Below are 26,898 nucleotides of genomic sequence, written 5' to 3' on the forward strand. Positions count from 1 at the left end.
GCGTGTATGCAATGTGCTGCCCGAGGAAGTGATGGATTCTGATACAATTACAGAATTTAAAAAGCATTTGGATGGATATATGAATAGGAAAGGTTTGGAGGGATATGGGCCAAGTGCTGGGAAATTGCACTAGATTAGGATAGGATATCTGGTTGGTATAGATGAGTTGGACCAAAGAGTCGGTTTCTGTGAGGTACAATTGTATGACTCTAAGACTCTAAGCCATCTTCCTGGCCCCTCCATCCCCCACCTCCATCACTGGGTAAGTGGTTATGCCTTGATGGAAGAAAGGAAATTCCCAATTATAATCAGCAAGGAAATGAAAAAGCCAGTAGGTTTCTCTATACAGATATGGGCCAAGAGATTACAAGCCAGAGACTCTTCAGAGACTCATGATTGGATTATATGAAGTTACTGAAAAGAAAAGTTCATCATCTCTGGCATTGTCCCTGTACATGGTGCACAGACAATACTTATCATCAAAAGAAGAATTACAGAAAAAAGCAGAAACCTGCTTTGTGCTTCAGCAAGTTGATTCTTTCTGTTGGTTAACTATTGGAATTGACAACAGATTCTAACAATCATCCCATCCCTCGGTTCATTTGTGTTATGTTTTCCCCATTTTTAAATTTCTCTTAATGTGCTACCAATCTCCTGAAAGGCTACAAGTCCAAACTATTCCATGTCCCTTCACTACAAGAGTGCTCATTGACCTGCTGTACATTTCAGGCTTTTTTTCCCTTACTTGATTCACCATTCTGTTTTAAAGACCAAAATATTAAATAAAGTTACTTACATGGCAGATGAGTTACAATATCCTTCACATGCTTTCACCTCAACGGTCGCTGAACATTGACCTTCTCCGATGCTAATCATTTTACGTTTCACCTTGCATTGTCTCACTGTGGAGTTTAGAGGAATCAAATTATTTTCTCAACTAGTTTAAGCTGCATCACATGTGACGAGTACAGATAGATCAAATGGACATAAAAATGGAGCGGGCAACAGGCTTTCTTCATCTGAGTATAATCTTGAAGTAATTGACAAGAGATATTAGCAGATGGAAGTTTAATCAGAATTTCTTCATACAAAATAAGCTGAACTCAACATCTGTAAAAGGTCATAATTGAAAAATCATGGACCCGTTAATTGATGTAGAAAATCTTTGCACAATTGTTAGTGGCGTGATCTCAATTTCCCACTGGGTCTGTCCAGAGGTTAAAATGTCAGCTAAGAGTTCTGCCAGGTGATGTACTGCTGACACCTCTTTAATGCATACGGTCACTCATTTGCTTAACACAATGTGGGTCTGGTGTAAAACGGTGTGCAAAATCACAGACAAATGCTGAGGTCAAAATGCCTTTTTAAAAAAAAAATGAGCTGCACTGAATTGTCCAAGTGTTTTTATTTTGCTTAAATACTTTGCTGATCATGCATTGGAGCAGTTACTTCAACAGCATCTGAACTGTAGGAAAGCTGAAGCACAGACCTTACAAGTTCAAAGTTGGGCAGAAACCTGTCAGTCACATTCACTGTCTCAGTAAGTGTTGATATAGAAAAAAAGCACACAGATTGTAAATATCCTTCATGATGTCACACACCATAACGCAATTTGAAGCCAAATTCACTTCTTTTTCTGAAACAGTCATTTTTGTAAGATAGGAATCCATAATGAACAAAGATGACGAAATCCACAGTCACAACAATTTAAAGTTGTTAGAGACATTACAGAGAAGAATAAGTTGTTCGGATTGATAGCAATACACAAAATGTCACACTTACATCTGTCAGGACAGGAATAGCAGCATCGATATTTGTCCCATTTTTTGTCAGCCTAAATATAGAAAAAATTCAATTGTCATTGTTTTAAGATCATTTGTTCTAGAAATGTTGCCAGCATTGAGAGTGATGCATGAACAAATAATGCAGATAATGAAAATAAACTGTGGTTACATTTTCCAATGTGCTCCTGAAATGAATCATTTTGTTTTGTTAGACATATTTACTTCCACAGTAAATATAGGAATATTTGTTTCAAATATGCTAACCAATACGAGGACATTGATCAGATATAGGAACAGGGTGAGTAACAGTGCTTAGAATTGTTTGCCTAAGTGTTGTCATGGGCTACAAATTTAACATAGTAACTTCTGTATGGTTTAACATTCGTCAGTTAACTTTGAACACAGCAGTTATTCCTGTCATTCTTGACAATCAACATAAATTTATGAGAGCACTTTATAATTCCCTTGCTATTTTCTCCTTCTTTCAAACAGTGGTACGGTGGCTCAGTGGTTAGCACTGCTGCCTCACTATACCAGGGACCCAGATTTGGTCTTAGCCTCGGGTGGCTGTCTGTGTGGAGTTTACACATTCTCCCTGTATCTGCGTGGGTTTCCTCCAATAATCCAAAGATGTGCAGGTTAGATAAATTGGTGATGCTAAAATTGCCCATAGTGTTCAGGGATATGTTGGTTGGGTACATCAGTTCGAGGTAAATGTAGAGTAACAGAGTAGGGGGAATGGGTTTGGGCAGGTTACTCTTTGGTGGGTCGGTGTGGACTTGTTGAGCTGAAGAGCCTGTTTCCATGCTATAGGGATTTTATAACGCTATAATAATTTTAGCTCATTGGAGATCTTTTGTAAATGACTCTGAATGTGTATTTTGATCAATTTTACATCAAGGTGGATGGTTTTGTGCTAGAGGCAGCCATGAAGACTCTTTGCTCACTTTGACAGATGACCATTGTGGCATAGCCTCTGTCTTTTGAATTCTATCTATTTTGTTGATCTTCAGTATTGTGATGGACAACAGCAATGTACGTCTTTGAGGAGTATTGTGGGGTTTTAATTTGGTATTGGGGACCATATGACCAGAATTGAAATGAATGAACTCAACTTACTTCAATCGCATTAATTGTCAGAGACAGGAGACTATCCTTCACTCAGAGTGAGCTACAAATAGCAAGGAACTCACCCAGGTCAAACAGTCATATTCAGAAGTAGAGTGAAACTCTCCCTATTCTGTCCTAACAACTTCTATAACACCAAATTCACAATATTCTTTACTGTACCTGAGAGGAACTTAGGACAGTTGTGTTTTGTGGACCCAAAACTCATGAAAAACTATCTTGAAGATTGCCTAACCAGAATCGGGGTACAAACAGAAGAAAGGGTATTTCTGTACCTGTCTAGCCTGAATTAAAATGTTGGTTACTGAGATGGAAGAAAAGGTTGATGATATTTTGCATCATTCAAATTTTGTAAGAGTAAAATTTGGCATGTCGTCCAACATTCAATAATATTTCATTTGATATTAACTGTGATTTTGAATAGTGCTCTTCATAAAGTGCAGAATGAGTTTTCCTCTAATTTAGGTCATTTCTCTTATTACAATAATTTTAAGAATATTAACTGTTGGTCAGTTCATTACACATATTAGAGTAATAGAAAAACAAATGAATATTTCAGTATTAAAACACATCATGGCAACCAAAAGGCCAAGTACAGGGTTTGTACTAACCTCATCACAGTCTGGACGAGATGAACATGTTATTTGTGTCTCTGTTACTGCACCTCTTACACATCTGTAATGGATGCATGTATCATTGGGATGAGACCAATAGTCACCTTCCTGTAATGAGAACATATAGAAATGTTAATGTAATGTTAAAACAAAAAAGTTAGGAATCTCTCCCAAGTGGTTCAGCTGGTTATGGCAGTGAGTGGTTAAATCATGTCATCTAGGAAAATCATGAGAGTCCATTAAGACAAGCAACTCCAAATGGCAGAACATTTGGACTGTTGTAATTTCTCTCAATGGCACAGGATTGGGCTGACATAATCAGCTAAGATTCCTAGTTCAGATTTTGATTGAGCAACTCTTGCCAGACTGGATCATGTGGATGTCAGGTGCCATCTGATATTTCAGGTAGAATCCCTCACTCTGTTTGTTGTACACCTTGCAACAACTTAGTGTCAGTGCTCACACTGCTATGATGACCAGAGCTGAGATGCACTGGAGGATAGCACCTGACAGTAAATAATGGCACAACCTAAAAGAGTGGAATCTAAAAAGTTGACAGAAGGGAAGAGAAAAATCTTGCATTTATTTTAACTCATATTTTTTGTGGAAAGCAAATATTAGTAAGGTTATTTGATTCAACACATACTGAAGCCAATCTTTGAAAACAATTTCCCTTTGTTCCAAAAATCAGTCACTGATATGAAAGACATATAATCATGGGAACTAGCTGGTAGGGTTAAGCATACATAGTGTATGGCTCATCTATTCTAAAGCTCATCTTTAACTGTTTTAAGGGCTTTGTGAAAGTGACAATTCTTTGTGTGTGATCCAAGCAGTGAATTGCAACAGAATATGTCAACTATACCATATTACTGGAGACAACTAGGAATTGTCCACCTTTGGATTTCCAATGTGAATAATCCCAGTTGATTCATTGTTCTGTTTGCTTGGGTAACAATAAGTTAACATAGCACAAAACAGGAATTTAACTGGGGAGTTTCTTAATCTGTGAGTCATTTAAATTGAAGGGATTTGCACAGCAACAGCTATAGTTGAAAATATTGATATTGAAGCATTGTTCAAAGCATCAACAGCAAGCCCATCCTTCAGTAATTAGATTAGATTACTTTACAATGTGGAAACAGTCCCTTCGGCCCAACAAGTCCACACCGATCCGCCGAAGCGCAAACCACCCATACCCCTACATTTACCCCTTACCTAACACTACAGACAATTTAGCATGGCCAATTCACCTGACCTGCACATCTTTGGACTGTGGGAGGAAACCGGGGCACCTGGAGGAAATCCACACAGACACAGGGAGAATGTGCAAACTCTACACAGTCAGTCACCTGAGGCGGGAATTGAACCTTGGTCTCTGGCACTGTGAGGCAGCAGCGCTAATCACTGTGCCACCGTGCTGCCCACTGGGTAAACCAATGCTGGGTAAACCTTTAACAAATACACTGTGAACAGTTCCTTTGTAAGAAACTTTACTGCAAGCAAGGGCAATTTTAAAACCAATTGTCAAAAATGACAAAAACATGGTTTTATTGCAATAAGGAATGATAGAAGAAAATAGCGATGGAAAGAATGGATTGAAGGAGATCTTTGCATAACTGACTAAACTGACAGATAAACACAGAAGCCTTATAAAAATTACAGATGTACGTGAGGGTATTCCGGAATCAGATTGGGAGTTAATTGCCAATTAAGTTCACAATTTGTATCCACCCACAGTGAAACAGCATTGCATCCATACAGAAGTGACAATAAAGAAAGAATGACAACAATAGGAATGATTTGATAGAAGAGGTGTAAGAACATTGTTTTCACTGCCAGAAAGGTCAGTAACCAGTAGATACAGGAATAAAATAATTGGCAACAGAACGAGGGAATAATGAGAAAACATTTCTTGCAATAAATTCATTAGATCTGACATGCATGACTTCAAAGGTGACTGAAATCAAATTCAATTTATGAAAGGGGTTTGGATATATGTTTGAAGAAGGAAACTTTTATATGATCATGGGGAAATGCAGGGAAGTGGAACTGTGTGAAACAGATGGTTACATGATGGGAAAATGGGCCAACCCTTGGTTGGAACACAACACAACAAAGGTCAAAGCTTTACTAACCCCAATAGGACATGGTCCAGGGTCAGCAAATTTAAATTCTTTTACCTTGGTAAACCTCATCAGAGTTTGCTTAGTTGGCTCCACATAACGTCTGGAATACTAACTAAGGCTAAATAAGGACATTCCACAAAACCATCTGAGGTCCCAACAAGGACTAGATCAGGGGATGGCATAAGTGACACAAGGCTTGGGAAGTCAATATGATGAACATCGGAAGTAATAACACAGATCATAATTCAACTGCTCTAATGGATGATGAATCTCTAGTGATAATTATTGATAGCCATTGATAAGTTTTAGGTAAAAGATTTCTGCTTTTCTCTCTGTAAGCACAAAATTGCGAGAGAAACTGTGTGCTGCAAGCAACTCTCTCTCTCCCAAGTTCAGCCATCTGCATGCAATTGTATCATCAATAAAGACTGATGGTTTGTCAGAATAAGCTGTGCTGGATCTTTGTTGACTTGGTTTAGCTCCCACAGTCTCACAGTTCTGTAGCTATTTTGAACCCACTTCTACATTTGAGGCTGTGAACAAAAGTCAAATACCCTAAAGTGAATTCTGTGAGGAACCGAAAAAGTGATCAAAGAACAAAGAACAAAGAACAAAGAAAATTTACAGCCCGGGCCCTTCGGGCCTCCAAGTCTGGCCAATCCAAATCCACTGTCTAAACCTATTGCCCAATTCCGAAGCATCTGTATCCCTCTGCTCTCCACATACTCATGCATCTGTCCAGATGCACCTTAAATGAATCTCCCATGCCTGCCTCTACTACCTCTGCTGGCAACGCGTTCCAAGCACCTACCACCTTCTGTGTGATCGAGCCAAAACCCAGAGGTTAGAGATGGATGGGCGCCACAAGGTAAGCTTTTTAACCTTGGTCTCTCTCTCTCTCTCCCTTGGCTGGTTGCTGTGACCCCTTGTCCCTTGCAAAGGTCACTAGCAGGCGACGGTTTCCGAATCTAAGTTCTAAATTTTTACAGTGGACTGTGATTGAAGTGTTGTGGACAGGGATCCAGTTGTTGGTTAGCCAGGAGGTGAGCACAGTAGTTTTTTTTTTAGTTTTGTTTTTAAATTCAGAGGCACCCTTACCTTTCGGATTTGGTCCAGGGACTCTGGTTGCTTTTGGTACCATGAATAACAAAGATCTGATGACTATACTTTGGGACAGGCCTTAGATAAGACCGAGGGTAAATCACCTTTGTCATATATGTGTTCTACATATCCTGAACAAGCACATAACTTACACTGTCTCTTGATAGCATTAAGCAGTAAATTAGGTCAAGACATTTGGTGAAAGTGGGTAATCAGATGCTGGAGATTTGAGTCAAGATTAGAGTAGTGCTGGAAAAGCACAGCCGGCCAGGCAGCATCCAAGGAGCAGGAAATTCAATGTTTCGGCAAAAGCCTTTCATCAGGAATGAGCCCCTTATTCCTGATGAAGGGTTTTTGCCCGAAACATCAAGTTTGAAGATTAAGATTGTGAAACTTCAAAATTCAAGTGTGCCATATGGGATTTCAAACATCAAGACCTAAAACAAACAGCTGTAACTAACAAGCAGGCAGGACTAGCCCAGCAGGTTCAAATAAAGGAGGATCCTGTCAGTTGCTCTGGCATGCCGATGATTCCCAATTCATGTGATATGGCGAAAGAAGAGGGTTTTATGCTCCCCGTTCACCCCACGGCTCCAGTCCTACCTTCGACTTCTGATTCAGCTCCTGCTGACCCTGTTGCGTCCCACACTAGGTCCCATGTTGAACTCCTGGTGGTAGAAAAGCCCTGTGCCTCCCTTGATCAGACTCTCCATAATATTTCTCTTCAACCTGTGGATGAGGAGACCTTCCCTTCATTGCCACCCCCTGCCAATTTTTCACTTAGATCTGTTAGCAACCCTCAAGCTGAATTGATGACCAGGTGCCACAGTTTGTCATCATTAGAGCATTGGGTTGAATTATGATCTGTGTTATTACTTCTGATGTTCATCATATTGACTTCCCAAACCTTGTGTCCTTATGCCATCCCCTGATCTAATCCTTGTTGGGGGCTCAGAGGATTTTGTGGAATGTCCTTATTTAGCCTTAGTTAGTATTCCAGATGTTATGTGGAGCCAACTAATCAAACTTTGATGAGGTTTACTGAGGTTAAAGAATTTATGTGGACTTACCCTGCACCATGTCCTGCTGAAGTTAGTAATACTTTGACCTTTGTTATAGTCTTAACTTGTATTGTATTACAACTAGAGGTTGGCCAGTTTTCTCATCATGTAACTATCGGTTTTATGTGCCCTAGCACTGGGACAGTAGCCAAGACATCCTTGAGGGCAAAAAATGATTATTTCACCCAGTTGGACAGCTGAAACTTAAGGGGCCCCATTAGAGAGGAACATGGAGTAAGCTCTTTAGTATGAGCTGTAACATTTGGAAGCCATTGCCTGCAAAGGATCACCAGCCCTAAAAAGGCCTTCATCCACTTGGGTGAGATGGGGATGGAGTTTGCACGATAGGATGAGTGCATTCTTGAGTAAAGAAACAATCAGCCGTGCTGATCAGGACACCCAAAAATTTACCTTGCCTTTGACCTTTATGAAGCTTAGTGGGTAGGTCCACATATCCCCACGAATGGAGATGCATGAGGAGGTAAACAGTGTCCTGTTGGTTATTAACCAAATCAGGGCTAGCAAGAAGTAAATCATCCATGTATAGAATGATAGTGGATCCCCCAGGGGGCATCAGTGTCACCAACTGGGAGTGTAACACCTGCAAAAACAGAGCCGGAGAATGAATGAAGCCCTTTGGGAGCTGCGTCCAAGTGTACTGGCTGCCTTTAAACACAAAGACAAACAAATCCTGCGAGTCAGGGGTGAGGGGAATCGCAAAAAAGCCATGCTGTAAGTCAACAAGGGTGAAAGCATATGTTTCAGGGGGGATGGTACTAAGAATTGTAGCTGGGCTGGGGACAATGGGATGCAAAGGTTCCACAATCTGATGGAGATCTTGGACAAAGTGCCATTGGGATGGTCTTCCGATTTTTGGAACCAGGAGGATTGGGGTGTTGCAAGGTGATTGGCATGGAACTAAAATTCCCTGTCAAGGGAAAGACTGAATCATGGTAGAGACTTCTTCCTCAGCCTCTTCATGTAAGGGGTATTGTGGAATCGAGGGTAAGGGCAAACCAGGTTTCATTTTCATATGGATCAGGGGGACATTAGTGAGTCCTCCTTTGTCTATGGACAAAGTCTGGAGGAACCTCTGAGGTCGGAGGCTTATCGGTGACGTGGTGGGCCAGCATACTAGTCACACAGAAAGGCTGGGGAAAATACTCCAAGGAACCCTGAGGGAAAGTTTAGTATAGGAAGGATCTGCTTGCTCATGCAAAGCCACATCTAAACATCCAAGGGATTTGGCTCTGACGGCCTCATAATATGAGAGGCCAGGAGTCCTGATTGACGCCGGAGTCTGCAAGAAAGGCAAAACTCTTCCATTTGCTCAGTTAGGCAAATAAATGTTACAGTCTGAGGTTACCGAGGGCTGCTTGATACACATTCTGTAGTTCAGTGGAGCAGCCTGTGTGATCATAGCAAAGAGTGACATGAATATCAGCAATATCTAAAGGAGAGGTGAAGTCAGAGGGATCAAAATCAACTGATCATTAGTGAATAAGGGGATCATTAGTGCAAGGGTGGGCATGTGGGCCAACAGATATTGATATGTCCCTATCCAGGCACACAATTGCCACCTACAAAGAGCAGAATAAATCATGTCTGGCCAGGTTGACAGGTTGACACCGAGGGTTTGAGAAACAGTGAAGGAGATACAATAGTTACGGCCCTCAAACTGGACAATGAGTGGCTGTGTAATTGGGTAAACAGCACTTTTACCCATGAAACCAGATACTTGCACATGCTTACCAGAGAGGGGAAATTTATACCTTTGAACCAAAGCTAAAGACAGCATAGAGTGAATCGTGCCAATGTTAATCACAAAGGGAATAAGGATACTAATTGGATAGTAGTTCTAAAGAATCTGGGTGGGCTGTTGGCCTCCTTCAGTACTATGAGTTTCAAACTAACTTTGTACAATTGGTAAAGCGCAATTCTACAACATTATTACATAATATCATGGATTAGTTGTTGAAATTTTACAAATAAATCATGGTCCCAGATCAATAGCATCTTGAAAAATTAATGAAGTGATTCAAATTTAATGAATTCTTATCTTATCGTGTATGCTAAATGAAATTCTGGTCTGATACTAGCAGGACACTATTTTATTGCTGAATTATTTTAGTTTGAAATGTAGAAATTGGTAAAAACAATAAAGAGGAGACACTCACATATCGTGCGTTTCCTGCATAGTCTTTGCATCCTGTGGAAATGAGAAGTGTCACATTGTTAAATGAACGCCACCTTTGCCAGTGATGACACTTGTGCACAGTGTTTATCAATATTTTAGTTCTAATTTATCAGTACAGCTCGTTCTGCTATAACACCCATTTCATTAATGTAAATTCACTATAATAGTCATAGAATAGATTGTCATACAATCCCTACAATGTGGAAACAGGCCTTTCAGCTCTACCTAATTACTCTACATTTACCCCTGGTGAATTCACCTAACCTACACATTCCTGAATACAGCAGGCAATTTAGAATGGCCAATACACCTAATCTGCATGTCTCTGGACTACGGGAGGAAACCGGAGCACCTGGAAAAAACCCACATAGACACAGGGAGAATGTGCAAACCCCACATAGTCACCTGAGGCTGGAAATGAACCCATGTCCCTAGCACTGTGAGGCAACAGTGCTAACCACTGAGCCACCATAAATCACAAACTTTTAAAGTGTGTCCTGATTATAACATAATTCCAGCTGCATTAGTTTAAATGACATGATTTTCATATGACACAGGATTGCATGAGAACGGAGTGACTGCATTATAGCAGAACCGACTGTAGTGGTGCATTTTCAGAGTTACTCACTAGCACATGAAGAAACACATCGGGTTCCATCCTCAGACAGCATTAATCCATTTTCACAAAAGCAGCCTTCAATGCGTTCAGGAAATCTCTCCCCAGATTTCTTCTCACTGAAAAGAAAGATTGTAGTTGTATGTCATGTTTATTCAAAGGTGACGGAACTAAAGGCATGATAGAATTTTTTTAAAAACACCGTTAATTCAAAATATTGACATCTGCAATTAAAAGCAATGATCCCAATTTGGATAATTCAGAATGTGTGACAAATACCTACCCATCCTTACAATAATCATGATCGTATCTGGCGCAGGCTTTATAGATGAATCCCTCTGTGCAGTTGTGTGCTTAAAATAAAATGCAAGAACAAGTTAGATAGGGACAATCAAAATACTGATGTTAATTACAATTGTCAAAAACAGTGTGGCTGTTTGGATCATAACTATGTTTGGAATAGGATTACTGCTTTGATCCTTCTGCTCGTTCTTCTCAAATTGACCCTTCCTGTTCATGCTCTGAAGACAGGAACTCTCCTTTTACAGTGCACGACCTCATGCGTTTGTCCAACAATAGCCCTCAGCTGTTGATTTGTGCTGTTACAGAGATCAGAAGCCTCCTGAGAGTAAGCATCAGCAAATGCACTCTCATAGCAGGATTTTTTAGCTTTAACACAATCCCTTCTCTGATGGGATTATCCTTCAGTTGTCACAGCTCAGAAGGTTCAGCTTGTAGTCATGTAATGATGCAAACTCTTCCTCTTTTTCTGTGTGCTACCTTTTACCCAAATAATGCGTAAATTATATTAGTCGAGTGCTCAAAATGGGTCTTCAAGGCCTTAAAAAGTTCACAAAGCTTGCTTTTCTTCTCATAAGTGACATCTAGGTGCAAAGTGCTTCTAGCACTCCCTCTCCATTAATGAGAACAGAGTTGTGACTTATCCATTTGTGATTCTTGTCCAATTCTGGAAAAATCTCATCATCTCACCATTGAGAACAGAAGAACTGTTAATTCCCTCCCAAATCTTTCTTCATGTTGAAATGAGTTGATACTAAAAACTGAAAGCAATCATTTCATACCCAACCATTGATCCGTTGTAGGAAACAGAAGACAAGTGTCTTAGAACCTGGCTCCTGTGTAAAATGCAGACAATGAGCAAATGAGCTTGACCACAGACTAACAGGGCAAACCTCTGCTTCAAAACTGCTCTGAAACATTTCCAGCCAGAAGCCCATGGGACTTGGCTGTCCTGTGATGGATCATTGCACATCTATTGGCTGTCTTCGACCTGTCAATCCAAAGGCTGCTGAAAGGGCTGATCAGGCGCATTTCAGTTCATTGACTTTCCTAATGAAAATGATTTCTGCCTGAATCCAATCACCAATCCTGTGGGATTAATGATGAATAATTTCGGATCAGGCTCAGTTTTCTGGCTCCTGAAACATTCTGATCACTTCCATGTTAACAAATCATACCAAGACAAATCAATGGGAACATCAACTTAACCAGTTTCTTGATTCCATCTCTTTAATCTAAATAATGTGGATACAGATTTAATATATAGATATTTAATCTGAAGTTTTAATGATCAATTTATAGGTTAATAGCACTCACGACATAATCCGTTTGTCGAGTTTCTCCAGTCAACACATTTCCCTGCTGCACTACAAGTCTTGGCAGCAGCTTCCAGGCTAGAACAGTCTGTCTCTGTGGAATTCAAGGCACAATGATCATCCTGACATGCCTTGATATAATCACTCAGTTGTATTCTTTCGCTGCATTTTTTGAAAGCCCTGTAGAATGGAAGTGTAAAACTAATTAAATATCAGTAACAGCCAAAATAATTCCCCTCCTAAGAAAGCTTTGAGGCTTTATTCTAAGTATGAATTAGGCCTGTAATTCCCAATAAATTGTTAAGAACATGGATGATGATGGGATAGTGTAGGAGGACGAGCTGGGAATAGTTCACAGGTCAGCGCGACATCGAGGGCTGAAGGGCCTGTTCTGCGCTGTATTGTTCTATGTCCTATGTTCCAATGCACCAATATATAAAATTTGGCGCAACATCGAAGGCCGAAGGGCCTGTTCTGCGCTGTATTGTTCTATGTCCTATGTCCTATGTTCCAATGCACCGGTATATAAAATTCTTTCCCATGTTATCTTAGCAGCAATAAGATTATGTCAAAAAGAATTAACGTCTGTGTTGAATAGTCATGATTTGAAGTCTGTAGTGTTATGACAGAAGCTGGAGGTTCCCTGTATAAAGGTTTTCAAGATGCCTTCGACATAGCTAGAGAGGTTCTCACATAGGGTCCCATTGCCTGATACGATGGGGTGTCCAGGGATGTTGGCTTTGTGTATCTTCGGAAGGCAGTAGAAGTCACCTACGCGAGAAGTCATGTGGGATGTGGGCGCCTAGGGAACTCTGAAGGATGAGATCCAAAGTCCTGATCAATGTGTTTAGTTCACAGGTCGGATCAGCTGGTAGTTCCCTGTAGTGTTCCTGGTTGTTCAGTTGTCGGTACACTTCCTTGCAGTAATCTGTTCTATTCTAAATGACAATGGCTCCTCCTTTATCTGCTGATTTGATGACAATGTTGCAATTGGTTTTGAGAGCATGGATGGCATTCCACTATGATCAGGTGATATTTTGGTCTACTTTATGGGTGCGGCTGATGAATCTGGCATTTACATACTTCCTGACAGTTTGAACATACATGTCAAGCTCAGAGCTCCCTCTGGCTGAATAGGCAAGAGAAGAACTCAAAGTGATATGTATGCCATTGCATAATTTCACAATTACCTATCGATGCAAAGCTGAATTATATTGTGTAATGCAAAATAATTAATATAATTATTTTAGTGTTTATATCAAAAGTATTAGGCGTGGATACTCCAAGAGAATTATCAAGATTGTCTCTAAAATAAAGTGTTAATGGCTTAATTCTTCAATTATGTTTAAAATCCACTGGTCATGTGTCTATCAGACAATCAGTTGAACAAATCACAGGGGGGTTTGTTTTTATTCAAAACAGCATAGCTGTTCAAAACAAGCTTAGCTATACAAAATCAAACTTTTGTGTTGATCAGCTGAGAATCATTAAGCTTTTCTTTCAAAGCCCCCTGATTGGTCACCTTGTCTGAATTAATGAAATTTTATCAATCTACAAAAGGACAACACCATTCCATTTATGTTGTTAACATCAAAATAGTATTTCCCAAAATGATTCACAAATAAATTGTAAGAAGGTGCACATCAACGATGCTCCTGAAACACTCTTCCACCTTTAAATGAGTTATGAGCAATACTGGATGCTTCTCTCAAATGAATGGAAACGGCAAACAAGGCAAGTAGGTCACAAAGGGAGAGGAATGGCTGGCATCCTGGAAGCAAAGCAACATTCAGATTTGGGCAAGTCATTCCCATGGCCATTCTAAAAAGGAGCTGGTTAAAAAGTGGACAGTTAGCCATCACAATGAAATTCTATTGCATTTTCTATTTACCAAACAATCTAAAACACTTGGTGGGAAAAAAAAGTATGACTGTAATAACAAGTTGTCTTGCTGAGGAGATTTACCAGTGGCTCTGATGAGATGACAGGGCAGGCTGCCTCCATGCTTAAGCATAGGGGAAGAGGATTAGTCTCTACAAATAGTAAAAGGTGGCAAATAGATGATCATTACCAGCAGAGGCCCCTTTAAATGGGTCATGCTATGGCCACATTTAGACCATAGTCAACTAGATAAAGGAGCAAAATTAGGCCATTCAGCCCATTAAGTCTGCTGTACCATTTAGTCATGGCTGATATATTTCTCAACCTCTTCTACCTGTAATCTTTGATCCCCTATCTACTTCTGTCTTAAATACATTCATTATCATGGCCTCCACAGCCCTTTGTGGCAATGAGTTCCACAGATCCACCACCCTCAAACTGAAGAAATTCCTCCTCATCTCAGTTGTAAAGGGTCATCCCTTTACTTTAAGGCTGTACCCTCAGTTCCTGGTCTCTCCTACTAGTGGGCACAGGTTCCCAACCTCCACTCTATCCAGGCCCCTCTGTGTTCTGTAAGTCTCAATGAGATCACCCATATTCTTCTGGACTCCATCAAGTACAGATCCAGAGTTTTCAAACTTTCCTCATACAACAAGCCCTTCATTCCTGGAATAATTCTTGTAAACCACCTCTGGACCCCTCTAAGACCAGGCAAAAGTGAGGACTGCAGATGCTGGAAATTGTGGTGAGAATGTGGTGAGTCAAAATTGTGAGTCCAGAATGTGGTGCTGGAAAAGCACAACAGGTCAAGCAGCATCCGAGGATCAGATGAGTCAACATTTTGGGCATAAGACCTTCATCAGGAATGAGGGTCCTTCATTCCAGATGAAGGGCTTTTGCCCGAAATGTTGACTCTCCTGTTTCCCGGACACTGCCTCTCTCAGACCAGCACATCTTCTTTGAATACATGGCCTAAAAATGCTTGCAATATTCCATAAGTGGTCTGACCAGAGCCTTATACAGCCTCAGCAGTACATCTCTGTTCTTGTACTCTAACCCCTCGAAATGAATGCTAAAATTACATTTGCCTTCGTAACTTAGAACTGAATCCACAGGACTGAAAGATCTCCTACTGGGAAACTGCTGACAGCATGGATGACCCTGGCAGTTGTTTCATGTGGCAGCCCTCTCTACCACATGCTGCCAGTGAAGTGCCAGTAATGGTCACACACTTTCTGGTCACCAGGTTTCTGCAAACTAGAGCTTCCTGCCTCTGGTCGAATCAGTCAAGATCACTCCCTGAGGCCTTCTGCTATGATTTACAATGCCCTTGGCCTCCAGCCTATGACTTTCTCCTTGACATAATAAACATTCATTTAAAAAGAGTTATGTGAAATGAATATCTGGATAAATTTAAACATTAATAAAACACAAAAATGTACATACATTCCTGATAGGACATCACACACAGTTTTCCCAGATTCACATGGAGGGACAGTAGGAGGCACTTCACAAGACACATTTGTAGGAGCTGCTTGACAATGTGGCTTATTAGGGTCATCAATTTTCCAATCCAATGCAGTTTTGTGACAGCAGTCATCTGGTTCTACCTTTCCATTCTTTCTTACACATTCATCCTTTATATTTCGAGAACAAGAACCTGTGAAATGGAAAATATTCCACATTGATAATATCAAAAATCACCCAGCACCAGGTTATGGTCCAAAAGGTTTATTTAGAAGTACTAGCTTTCGGAGCGCTGCTCCTTCATTAGTACACCATGGTTCACATCAATTAATATGGTTGATATTCCAAAATTCACATTTTTGTTGCTTTCAATCCACACTCCAAACCTTGTTGCCTAGCTTCCATCAAATTCTCTCCATGCCAGCAGTCTGAGACTAAACCAGACAACAGTTTTTAGTCTGGGTGTTGAGAATGACCCAGTGGTGAACTGCTGATCATTACAAAGACTCACTATTTCCACATGGATAACACTAACTGATCTTATCCTATCTTTATTAACTGATCTGATCCTGCTGCTGAATCCTTGTTCATATCATCAGAATCTCCAGACTTGATTCCCTCACTGCACTCTGAGCTGGTCCCTTTACTTGCACCAACTCCTTGTGTCTGGTCATCCCTGTGCTCACTGACAAAGATTGATTCGCAATTAAGCAGCAGCCTGTGACTAAAGCTTTGGGTTTTGTTCTAAAGTCCCTTCATGAGCCCCCACAGAATCACTGTAAACTCCTGCAGTTGCAGAGCCCCTCTAAATATTTGTGTTTATTGGAATTTGACCTCTTGAGAATCCTGGCACCATTACTGGGCATAGCTTCAGCTGGCAAAGCCGCAAGTTCTGAAACTTCCCCCAAACACGTCTTCCTCCTCTCTTTCCTCCTTTAAAACACCCTGAAAAACTACTTCTTTGGTCAAAGGTTTTGATCAGCTGATGTAAGACCTTATGATGTGGTTTGGTGTCAAACTTTGTTTTATAATGTTGATGTGAAAAGCTTTGGAAGCTCTTAAAATTCAAAAGGCACAATATAAGGATAACTGATTACTATAGTGTATACTACTGTTCTGTCACACATAAACATACCACATTGTCCTTGGGTGTTGTCTAAGAAGTACTGTTCTGGCACTTGAATGTGGAAGTTGTTTTTTTTAGCAGTGATTATGGTTCGAATACCAGGAATAGAAATGGTTACTGTTTTGCAATTTTTTGTAATATTAAATCCTTCTGCATGATATGGAAAACTCACTTTTACTTCATCGACATTTACCTGTAAGAAAATTGACAAGAATCCTATTAACACACCATTTGATGGCTCTATTCTTGAAAAGTTTATTGCCAAATCGTGCAAAGACAATGACAGTACGACCAGAGATAAATATTTATGAAGAAATTACTAGGTCCAATTTGAACTGGGGACAAGCTTTTACTCAGTTTAATGCCAGTTCTACAGTCAGCGGATGCAGCAAAATAAAAACACTCGATTGAAAATGCATGATGCTTGGGTGAAGCTATCCAAATATTATCTGCAACCATAAACTTGAGAGGAAACCTCACTTGGGCTGGGTATGAAAACACTTCTAAGAATTCACTGCATTTTCCTCACACATCAATGTTTATGTCGTGACAGAATAAAGAAACAAGACACTGATCCTGATAATGATTAATGGCTGTCATATTACACAGCATGTATGTACACAGGAATACTTACTCTGGGCTTTTTTTGTTTTTTAGCTGAAAATTTAATGATATGTCCACTGTAGTTAATAATGAGCGATTTACGGCAGAGCTTTGCTCTTTCTTTATTGCAGTCATAGTTATCAAGTATCACAGAGAAATTGTATCTTGGAACCTTTTCTTCTACGAGAACATATGCACAATCTTCGAGGAATTTATAATGTATCCCATCAAAGGTATGATAATGTTTTTTCCCCCATATTTCACAGATACCTAAAATTAAAAAGAAAATGCTATTTATCTTTAGATAAAAATGATGTGATATGAATATTATTTATGAACAGAAATTCAGAAACAATGAATTTGAATTAATCATAAAGCTACCTACAATTACAGTCCCATGTCGAACAACAGCCACCTTCAGTTGGGACACGGATGGGTTCTAAGTTTTTGAAACATGTAGGTTTCGTGGGCACCGTACAGGGAACCTGTGTAATTTTATATGTTTGTGCCATAACACAGGTAATGGTCTCACAGTTCTCTTTCCAGGTTTCATTGCACTAGGATAGAGTAACAAGTAAATTAATACATCAGCAAACATTCCGGTTGGTTGAACTGTTTGATATTGATTTCACATTATTGATTAGGAAAAGAAACAGCTTTCTCTCTTTCTGGTCTGGATGTTCAATGATAACAATTTCACTGAAGCCACAGCACCACATCAGCGAGGTTGTTCTAATTCCTGATTTTTGCTGAATATAATGTTGCTCTTGGAATGCATGCACTGTTTTCTGTATCAATGTTTGTATCATATGAAAAACATTGAGGTGAAGTGTAAAATGTAAATCAGACATGTCAAGAGGCTATAGCTCTGCACTGCCTTCTCCAATTCAAGAAGGTGATGTGCATTAGAAGGTCAAGTAACAAGACATCTCAATTTGTTCCATCTGTTCATCAGCTTCACCCTGTTATACTCTCAGAATTGGAAATGTTGATTGTGAGGGGTTGTGCAGAAGCAAGGTGAAAGATTTGAGCTAGCAGTGGGAGACAGGCAGTTTTAGTTTCAGAAACAAGGATCTCTTCAAAAGAAAATGTATAAAAAAGGGTGAAGAAATGGTTATGTATGTTGTTTAAAGAAGGAAGGCATCCAAATGGTATTACTTCCATCACTGCAAATGACATATTCCAAAGATAACAAGTGTCAACCTCAACTTGACCATTTAAATTATACTTAATCTAAGAAATAGATGCTCAAGGTGCTTTGCTTGAGAGATGTGTAATTGGACACAAGTTGACACTGTAATGAGATGGGTTTAATACAGACTTGGATAAATATGTGGTCTTTAGGGTCTCTCTTTTGTGAGACAAGGATGGAATTCCCAACATGGAATCCAGAGAGCTGAAGGTGTAGCTCCTTACAATCAGGGCAAGGGAATGTGGCTAAGAGCCGAGAGTTGGTGGCATGTGAAGCAAATTAACACAGAGCTGGAGGCGTTTGCAGAGATAGAAAGGAGTGAGAGTCAGGGAGGAACAGTGTGACAAAGATAAGAATCTTATCACTGAGGCACAAGTCAAGCAGGAGCCAATGGAGAGTCAGTATGACAGGAATGTTGGGAAACAGGACTTGATGTGAGGTGGGTATGGGAAAGAGAGATTTCAATGATTTCTGGTTCCTGGAAGGTCAGATATACAACAGGATGATATTGAAGTAGACAAGCCTAGATGTAATAAAAACACGAGTGAGAGTTTACGCAATCAAATTGAAGCAAAGACACGGCTATTAATGTTATAAAGGCAGCTATTAATAATCTGGATCCTGGATAATAAATGGTTTTGGAAGATTAGGGGAGGTCACATTGGTTGTGGAGGGTGTGAACTGATGGGTTCGGTCTGAGCTGGTGGTGACGGACAGACAAAGAAAATGAAAGAAACTGCAAGTTGCCTGACTGCTGTGAAAAGTGCTGAAATACATTTATTAGAAATGTAATGATTTAAGGATTAATTTACTACAGTGTTAAATTTATTAGTAATTGTATGCAACTTGATTACCTTTCTTGGTGGGTCTGAACTACAGTAACATTCTTCAGGTGGAGTAGTGCTGGAGACAGGGGTAGTCATGGTTGGAAGTGTTGTTGTTTCAAATGGTTCACAGCACACTCTAATCTGATAGTCCAAACATGGAAGGCCATCACCAGCTGGTTTAGTGCAGCTTAATCCACTGTTTAAATCACATGTCACTGTATCATTGGTTATACTGATCGGAGATCCTGGAAACTTGATGGCTTCACATTGAATATTTGTTATCCGGTTTGTAGCAGATTTACACACATTTTGAATTTGGTCCAATTGTTCATGATCATGTGGAGATTCAATAGTTGGCATATTTTTATTAATCCACTCAGACCACATTCCATTGCAAGGAATCTCTGCAAAATAAAGGAATTCATATTAATATAAAATACTAATTTCTACAGAATGTTCAATCATCTTCAAAGTTATGAAATAACTGAAGCCATTTTATAAACTAAAATATTTTGGGATACTTCCCTTATTGAGTACTTTAACATTACATTCTTGTAGAGTGTAATAGTCTGAAATCAAAATGGAGAAAGTGAGGACTGCAAATGCTGGAGGTCAGAGTCGAGAGCGTGGTGCTGGAAAAGCACAGCAGGTCAGGCAGCATCTGAAGAGCAGGATAATCATCAGGAATGAGGCTTGTGCACCAGGAGTCTGAGAGATAAATGGGAGGGGCGTGGGGCTGGGGGGTGTGGTGGAGGTAGCTGGCAATGTGATAGGCAGATGAATGTGGGGGGTAAAGGTGATAGGTCAGACAGGAGGGTGGAGCAGATAGGTGGGAAAGAAGGTGGGCAGGTCAGAGGTGATATCAAGTTGGAGGCTTGAAGATGGGCAGAGGGAAAATGAGGAAACTGGTGAAAACTACATTTATCTTGTGTGATTGCAGGGTCCCAAGGTAGAAGATGAGGTGTTCTTACTCCAGGCGTCAGGTGGTGGAGGGTTTGGCGATAAGGAACTCCAGGATCTGCATGTCCTTGGTGGAGTGAGAGGGAGAGTTGAAGTGGTCAGCCACATGGCAATGGGGTTGGTTGTTGTAGGTGTCCCAGAAATGTTCTCTTAAACAACCCGTAATTTGGTGTCCAGTTTCCCTAATGCAAAGGAGACCACATCAGGTGCAATGAATACAATAGATGATGTGTGTGGAAGTACAGGTAAATTTTTGTCAGCTGTGGAAAGATCCTTTGGGGCCTTGGATGGAGATGAGGGGGAAGGTGTGAGCATAAGGTTTGCAATTCTTGCGGTGGCAGGGGAAGGTGCCGGGAATGGGAGGGTTGGCTGGTGGAGGGTGTGAATCTGACAAGAGAATCGCAGAGGGAATGGTCTCCCCGGAACATAGATAGGGGTGAGGAGAGAAATATATTCCTAGTGGTGGGGTCTGTTTGTAGGTGGCAGAAGTGGCAGACGGGGATGATGCAATGCATCTGGAGGTTGGTTGAGTGGAAGGTGAGCACCGTGGGAGTTCTGACCTTATTGTGATTGGAGGGGCTGGGTTCAAAGGTGGATGTGTGAGAAGTGGAGGAGATGCTGTGGAGGGCATCGCCGAGCACATGGGAGCAGAAATTGTGATCTTTGAAGAAAGAGGCCATCTGGGATGTTCTATGGTTGAATTGGTCCTCCTCCAAGCAGATGGAGCAGATGCGGTGTAGGTGGAGGAATTGGGATTAAGGGACAGCATTTTTACAGGAGGCAGAGTGGAAGGAGGTGTAGTCCAGGTAGCTGTGGTAGTTGGTGGGTGTATAATAGATGCCTGTGTTCAGTAGGTCACTGGAGGTGGAGATAGAAAAGTCTAGGAAGAGGAGGAGTATGTCCAAGATGATCCAGGTGAATTTGAGGTCAGGATGGAAGGTGTTTGTGAAGTTGATGAACTATTCAACCTCCTCATGGGAGCACGGAGTACCGCCGATGCAGTCATCGATGTAGCCGGAGGAAAAGGTGGGAAATGGTCATGTTGTAACTGCAGAAGATGGACTGTTCCATGTATCCAACAAACAAGCAGGCAGAGCTGGGGCCCATGTGGGTGCCCATGGCAACCCCTTTGGTCTAGATGAAGTGGGGGATTGGAAGGAAAAGTTGTTGAGGGTGAGGACCAGTTCAGCCATTCAGATGAGAGTGTCAGTAGAAGGTTATGCCACTCCAATAGCTCTGTTTTGAGGCTTTTTCTGTGCGTTAACAATTTGCCAATCTTTCCTCCCATGTTGTTTTCTTCCTGGACATGCCAAGAACTTCTATCGAACTGTTCCACATCTATGGACAAAATACTGCAGCATTGTGCCATTGTCTTGGAGTGGGATTCAATTACACCATCTTCTAAAAGCCTTGAACCAAGGCTGGGAGCAAATTTTCAGCAGCCAGGAGATAAAGTTAAATTACACTCATATATTTTTGGTTTATTCATTCACGGGATGTGGGTACCGCTGGCTAAGCCACCATTTATTATCCATCCCTAATTGACTTTGAGAAGATGGTATTGCGCTGTTTTTTTAAAAAATACTGCACAGCTTGAATTGTAAGCCCACCCACAGTGCATTTTGAAAGCGTTTCAAAATTTTAACTCTGCAACAGTGAAGGAGTGGCAATATCGTTCCAAGATAGGAAAATGTGTGGCTAGGAGTGGATCTCAGGGTTCCTGGTGTTCCCATGCATCTGCTGTCCTTGTCCTTCTCAGTCATAGAGGTCACAGGTTTGGAATTTGCTTTTGGAAAATCCTGTATGAGTTACTGCAGTATATCGCACAGTTTGTACGCATTGTTGCTACTTTGCATCTGTAATGAAGATTGTGAATGTTGAAAATAGTTAATGGACTTCCAATCAAGCCGGCTGCTTTGTCCTGGATGGTGAGAAGCTCCTTGAATGTTGTGGACCTGCACACATCCAGGCAACTGGAGAGCATTTTATTATATGCCTGATTTCTGCCTTGTAGATGAAGGACAGTGTATGGGAGTCATGAGGTGACTTAGTCACTGGAGAATTCCTAACCTCTGACCCACTATGGTTGTCACACGCTTTAGATGACTGGTTCAGTTCAGTTTCTAGTCCATGACAAACCCAGGAAGGATTAAGGAAAAGTAATGACACTGAATGCCATGGGGAGATGTATAGATTCACATCTTTTGAAGATAGTCATTGTTTGTCACGAATGTTATTTGCTACTTCTCAGTCTGAGTCTGGTTGTTTCAGAATTAGCTATTGGCGTGACACAGTGGCTCAGTGGTTAGCACTGCTGCCTCACAGGATCAGGGACCTGGGTTCAATTCTATCCTTGGATGACTGTCTGTGTGGAGTCTGCGCAGTCTCCCTGTGTCTGCATTGGTTTCCTCCAGGTGGTCCAGTTTCCTCCCACAGTTCAAACATGTGCAGGTGAGGTAGGTTGGCCATGGGGAATGCAGTGTTATAGGGTAGAGGCTGAGTTTCTTTGGGATGCTCTTCAGAGAGGTGTTGTGAACTTATAGGACCAAATGGCCTGATTCTTTGATTCTAGATAGCTTCTGGAAAGATCCCATCAGACTGGAAAATAGCAAGCAAAACTCCTCTATTTGAGAAGTGAGGCAGAAACCAGGAAATTACAAGTTGGATAGTTTGACAACTTCAAAGTTTGGGAGAAGATTTGTAGCTCGGGTGCTCGTTGTTGTGGTTCTGTTCGCCGAGCTGGGAATTTGTCTTGCAAACGTTTCGTCCCCTGTCTAGGTGACATCCTCAGTGCTTGGGAGCCTCCTGTGAAGCGCTTCTGTGATCTTTCCTCCGGCATTTATAGTGGCCTGTCTCTGCCGCTTCCGGTTGTCAGTTCGAGCTGTCCGCTGTAGTGGCCGGTATATTGGGTCCAGGTCGATGTGTTTGTTGATAGAATCTGTGGATGAGTGCCATGCCTCTAGGAATTCCCTGGCTGTTCTCTGTTTGGCTTGCCCTATAATGGTAGTGTTGTCCCAGTCGAATTCATGTTGCTTGTCGTCTGTGTGTGTGGCTACAGACTCTATCAACAAACACATCGACCTGGACCCAATATACCGGCCACTACAGCGGACAGCTTGAACTGACAACCGGAAGCGGCAGAGACAGGCCACTATAAATGCCGGAGGAAACAGCACAGAAGCGCTTCACAGGAGGCTCCCAAGCACTGAGGATGTCACCTAGACAGGGGACGAAACGTTTGCAAGACAAAATTCCCAGCTCGGCGAACAGAACCACAACAGTTTGACAACTGTCTCGGGGAAGGCACTATTTTCAACCAGTAAGCAGATAGACCTGAAAACTTAGATAAACTGAAGCTAATTGGGAAGAGTCAGCATGATTTTGTGACAGGAAAATCATCGTTAACCAGTTTATTGGAGTTCTTTAAAGGAGAAACACATGCTGTTAATAAAGAGGAATCTCGACATTCTGTACTTGAATTTCCAGAAGACATTTTACAGGACGAATGTTGTTGCCAGGTAGGAGCTTATGGTGTTGAGGGTAACATTTTAGTATAACAATAGATTGGCTGGCTGGCAGATGTCAGAGAGCTTATATAAATGTCATTTTTTTCTGACTGGCAGGATGTGTGCTGAGTGCAGTCCCATAGGATTCTCTGCTGGCGCCTCAGCTTTTTACAGATTATAACTTAGATGAAGGGAGCGATTGTATGAAACTAAACTTTCATATGACCCAAAAAGAGATTGGAAAGTATATTGAGAAGGTGCCATAAGAAGATTCAGATGAATATAATTAGATTAAGTGAATGGGAAGAAATCTGGCAGAAGGAGTATAATGTGGAAAAATGTAAAGTTGTTCACTTTGGCAAGAGTTTTAAAAAATCATTAACGAAGTACTTCTAAATTGAGAAAAGACTGAAATACAGAGGGATCTAGGTTCTCTGGAGCATGAGTTGTAAAAACAAATTTGGAGCTATAATCAGTAGTTAAGAAGTTTAATTGAGTGCTGTCTTTCATTACCAGAGGAATTTTATCTATTTCAAATACTATGTGCAGTCTTGGCTTCCTTATTTAACTACAGGATTTTTTATTGGATCATGCCTAGAATGAGAAAGTTGTTTTATTAGGATAGTTTGGACAGATTGGGTTTGTTTCTGTTGGAGTTTACAAGAGCCAGGGGTGACTTAATGAATTTTGTAAGATCCCAAATATACTTGGCAAGGTGGGATATGGAAAAGATGTATCCTCCTGTGTATGTAGATCCAAAACTAATGTCCACAATATAAAAGTTAGGAGATGCCCCCTTAATGGGGTGTGGGGGAGGGGAGAGGTGGTGGCTATGGATTTTTGGTGGTTGTTTGACTTTGGCATTCCCTGCTTCAAAGCCTGTGGAGGTGGCATAATTTAATACTTTTAAGTCAGGGTTAGATTAATTTCTTTGCCTAACAATGATCATTGGGGATAGCAAAGAACAAGGAGTTCAAAATGTGAGCATATTGTTAATGATCTTATTAAATGGTTCAGCAGGCCTGAAAAGCTCAGTGTCCTAATTCTGCTAGTAATTCATACATTGTCCAGTTCTTCCATCTCCCATGTGAGATCCAGGGAACTTCCAGGGAACCCCTTCCTGATTGCATACCACTGTGTCAGTACCTTTGATGGGATGGTGGCAGTGGTGTTTGAGGCTTTGTCTGTCGAGTTATGGGTATGACTATTGCTTGACTATAGTCTATGGGATAGTACTCCCAACCTTCACACAAGATGCCCTTGATATTCGTAAGAGGGACTTTGCAGGATTGACAAGATTGGGTTTACCTTATTGATTCTGGTGTCTGGGTAGTCAGTCCAGTTTTATTCCCTTCTTTAGACTTTGTAGTAGTCTGATACAACTGGGTAGCTTACTTGGCCATTCCAGAGGGCATTTAAGAGTTCAGGCACCCTTTTGTCTTTTCTGGTTTTATTTCCTCTTTTTTTGTTTTCTGGTTATTATTTATATATATATATTTAATTGTATATTAATGTGTGTACTTGTATGTATTACTTTGTAATTTTGTAAAAGGTTGTTTAAAAATTTCCTTTTTTTTCTTCAATAAAAATACCTATAAAAAATGAAAAAAAAAGAGTTCAGGTATTATGGTGGGTCTTTCATCTTTCGAATCTTACAAGGCAAGTTTGGATAAATTGAACTTGTTTCTACTGGATTTAGAAGAATTATTGAACTGTATAATTCTAGGTGAAGATTGAAAGAATTTTTCCCTTGTGGATTAGCTCAGAATTAGGGAGCACTATTAAAAATTGGGGAACAGCTTTTTAAGGAGAGAAATGAGGAGAATTTTATTTCTTGTGCAGAATTGTGTAAAGATTGACAGAAGTGGATAGATTCTTGTTAAGAAATTCAGAAGTTATCGGGAAGATGGGAATATGGAACTTGAAACATAATCAGACCAGCTATGATTTTAATGAATAGACAACCAGCCTCAAGGGCCTGAATGGTCTATTTCTGCAGCATCCGAGGCACGGGAAAATCAATGTTTCGGTCAAGAGCCCTTCATCAGGACTGAAGGAAAGAAGCCTGAAGGCTCCACCCTGATGACTCCCTGCCTTAAGTCCTTATGAAGGGCTTTTGCCCGAAATGTCGATTTTCCTGCTCCTCAGATGCTGCCTGATCTGCTGCGTGTTTCCAGCCCAACTCTAATCTAGACTCTGGTTTCCAGCATCTGCAGCCCTCACTTTTGCCTGGCGTATTTCTACTCCTACCTCATACTCTCAGAAAGAGAGACACATGGGCCACACCAGGCAAGGATGAGAGATTTCCTACATTAATGATCTAGATGGATTTTTATGACAGTCAACCATAGTTTCACTATCTGCAGTTTAATTTCAGATTTATTAACTGAATTTAAATTTCACCAAGTGGTATGACCACCATCCCACCTATCATCTGTACACTCAACTCCACCAATTTTCAGATTAACTGCTCATATCCAATAAAGAAGACTCCATTCAATAGTTGTGGAGATGACTGTGGTAGTTGTCTCTGATATCGTTGTGGTTTCTATTGAAGAAAAGCAAATGCAGTCAAAAACTCTTACTACAGCTGTCTAAGCAAACAATTTCCAGACCAGTATAAAGCCTGTCTTCTTCAAACATAAATGACAAGCACTCCAAAACGTGGCAGCAATTTGGAATTTCAGGCTTGCGGTACTGAATCCATTCAGTACATATTTATCACAGAATGCTTACAATGTGGAGGCAGGCCATTTGGCCCATTGAAGACTGCACTGACACTTAAAATATCAATGCATTTTCAAAGCCAAATGAAATGTTTGCCCACAATGATGTCCAGCATTTTAATTCTTTCAGCATATGTAGAATCCTTTGCATCATCTCATCACACATTTGTAAAATAATCCTGTCACTAAAAAACAGAGGCCGATGACAAAATGCCTAATTTATGATGACATTTGTTTTACAGTTGAAATAAACCAAAATGAGATTTGGTCAATATTTCAGCCAACAATCTCTGGCTTTGAATATAATTTGAATTTATTTCAAGAGGAAAGGAATGCACTTTCACTGACCAGTGGAAGATGATTC

The 26,898-nt window shown here is 40.7% G+C and overlaps 1 protein-coding gene across 1 annotated transcript in view; it reads right to left on the reverse strand.

Annotated features, from left to right (window-relative positions):
- Positions 1–26,898, reverse strand: part of LOC140466591 (uncharacterized) — a 119,837-nt gene that overhangs the window by 4,951 nt on the left and 87,988 nt on the right. The window contains 12 exon segments of the mRNA XM_072562043.1: positions 797–902; positions 1,783–1,834; positions 3,524–3,634; positions 9,995–10,026; positions 10,643–10,749; positions 10,914–10,983; positions 12,248–12,426; positions 15,574–15,787; positions 16,730–16,913; positions 17,355–17,593; positions 17,709–17,880; positions 19,370–19,746. Of these exon segments, the coding sequence (XP_072418144.1) occupies positions 797–902; positions 1,783–1,834; positions 3,524–3,634; positions 9,995–10,026; positions 10,643–10,749; positions 10,914–10,983; positions 12,248–12,426; positions 15,574–15,787; positions 16,730–16,913; positions 17,355–17,593; positions 17,709–17,880; positions 19,370–19,746 (1,843 nt within the window).

This window comes from Chiloscyllium punctatum, chromosome 44, assembly GCF_047496795.1.
Source record: "Chiloscyllium punctatum isolate Juve2018m chromosome 44, sChiPun1.3, whole genome shotgun sequence".
Taxonomy (NCBI): Eukaryota; Metazoa; Chordata; class Chondrichthyes; order Orectolobiformes; family Hemiscylliidae; genus Chiloscyllium; species Chiloscyllium punctatum.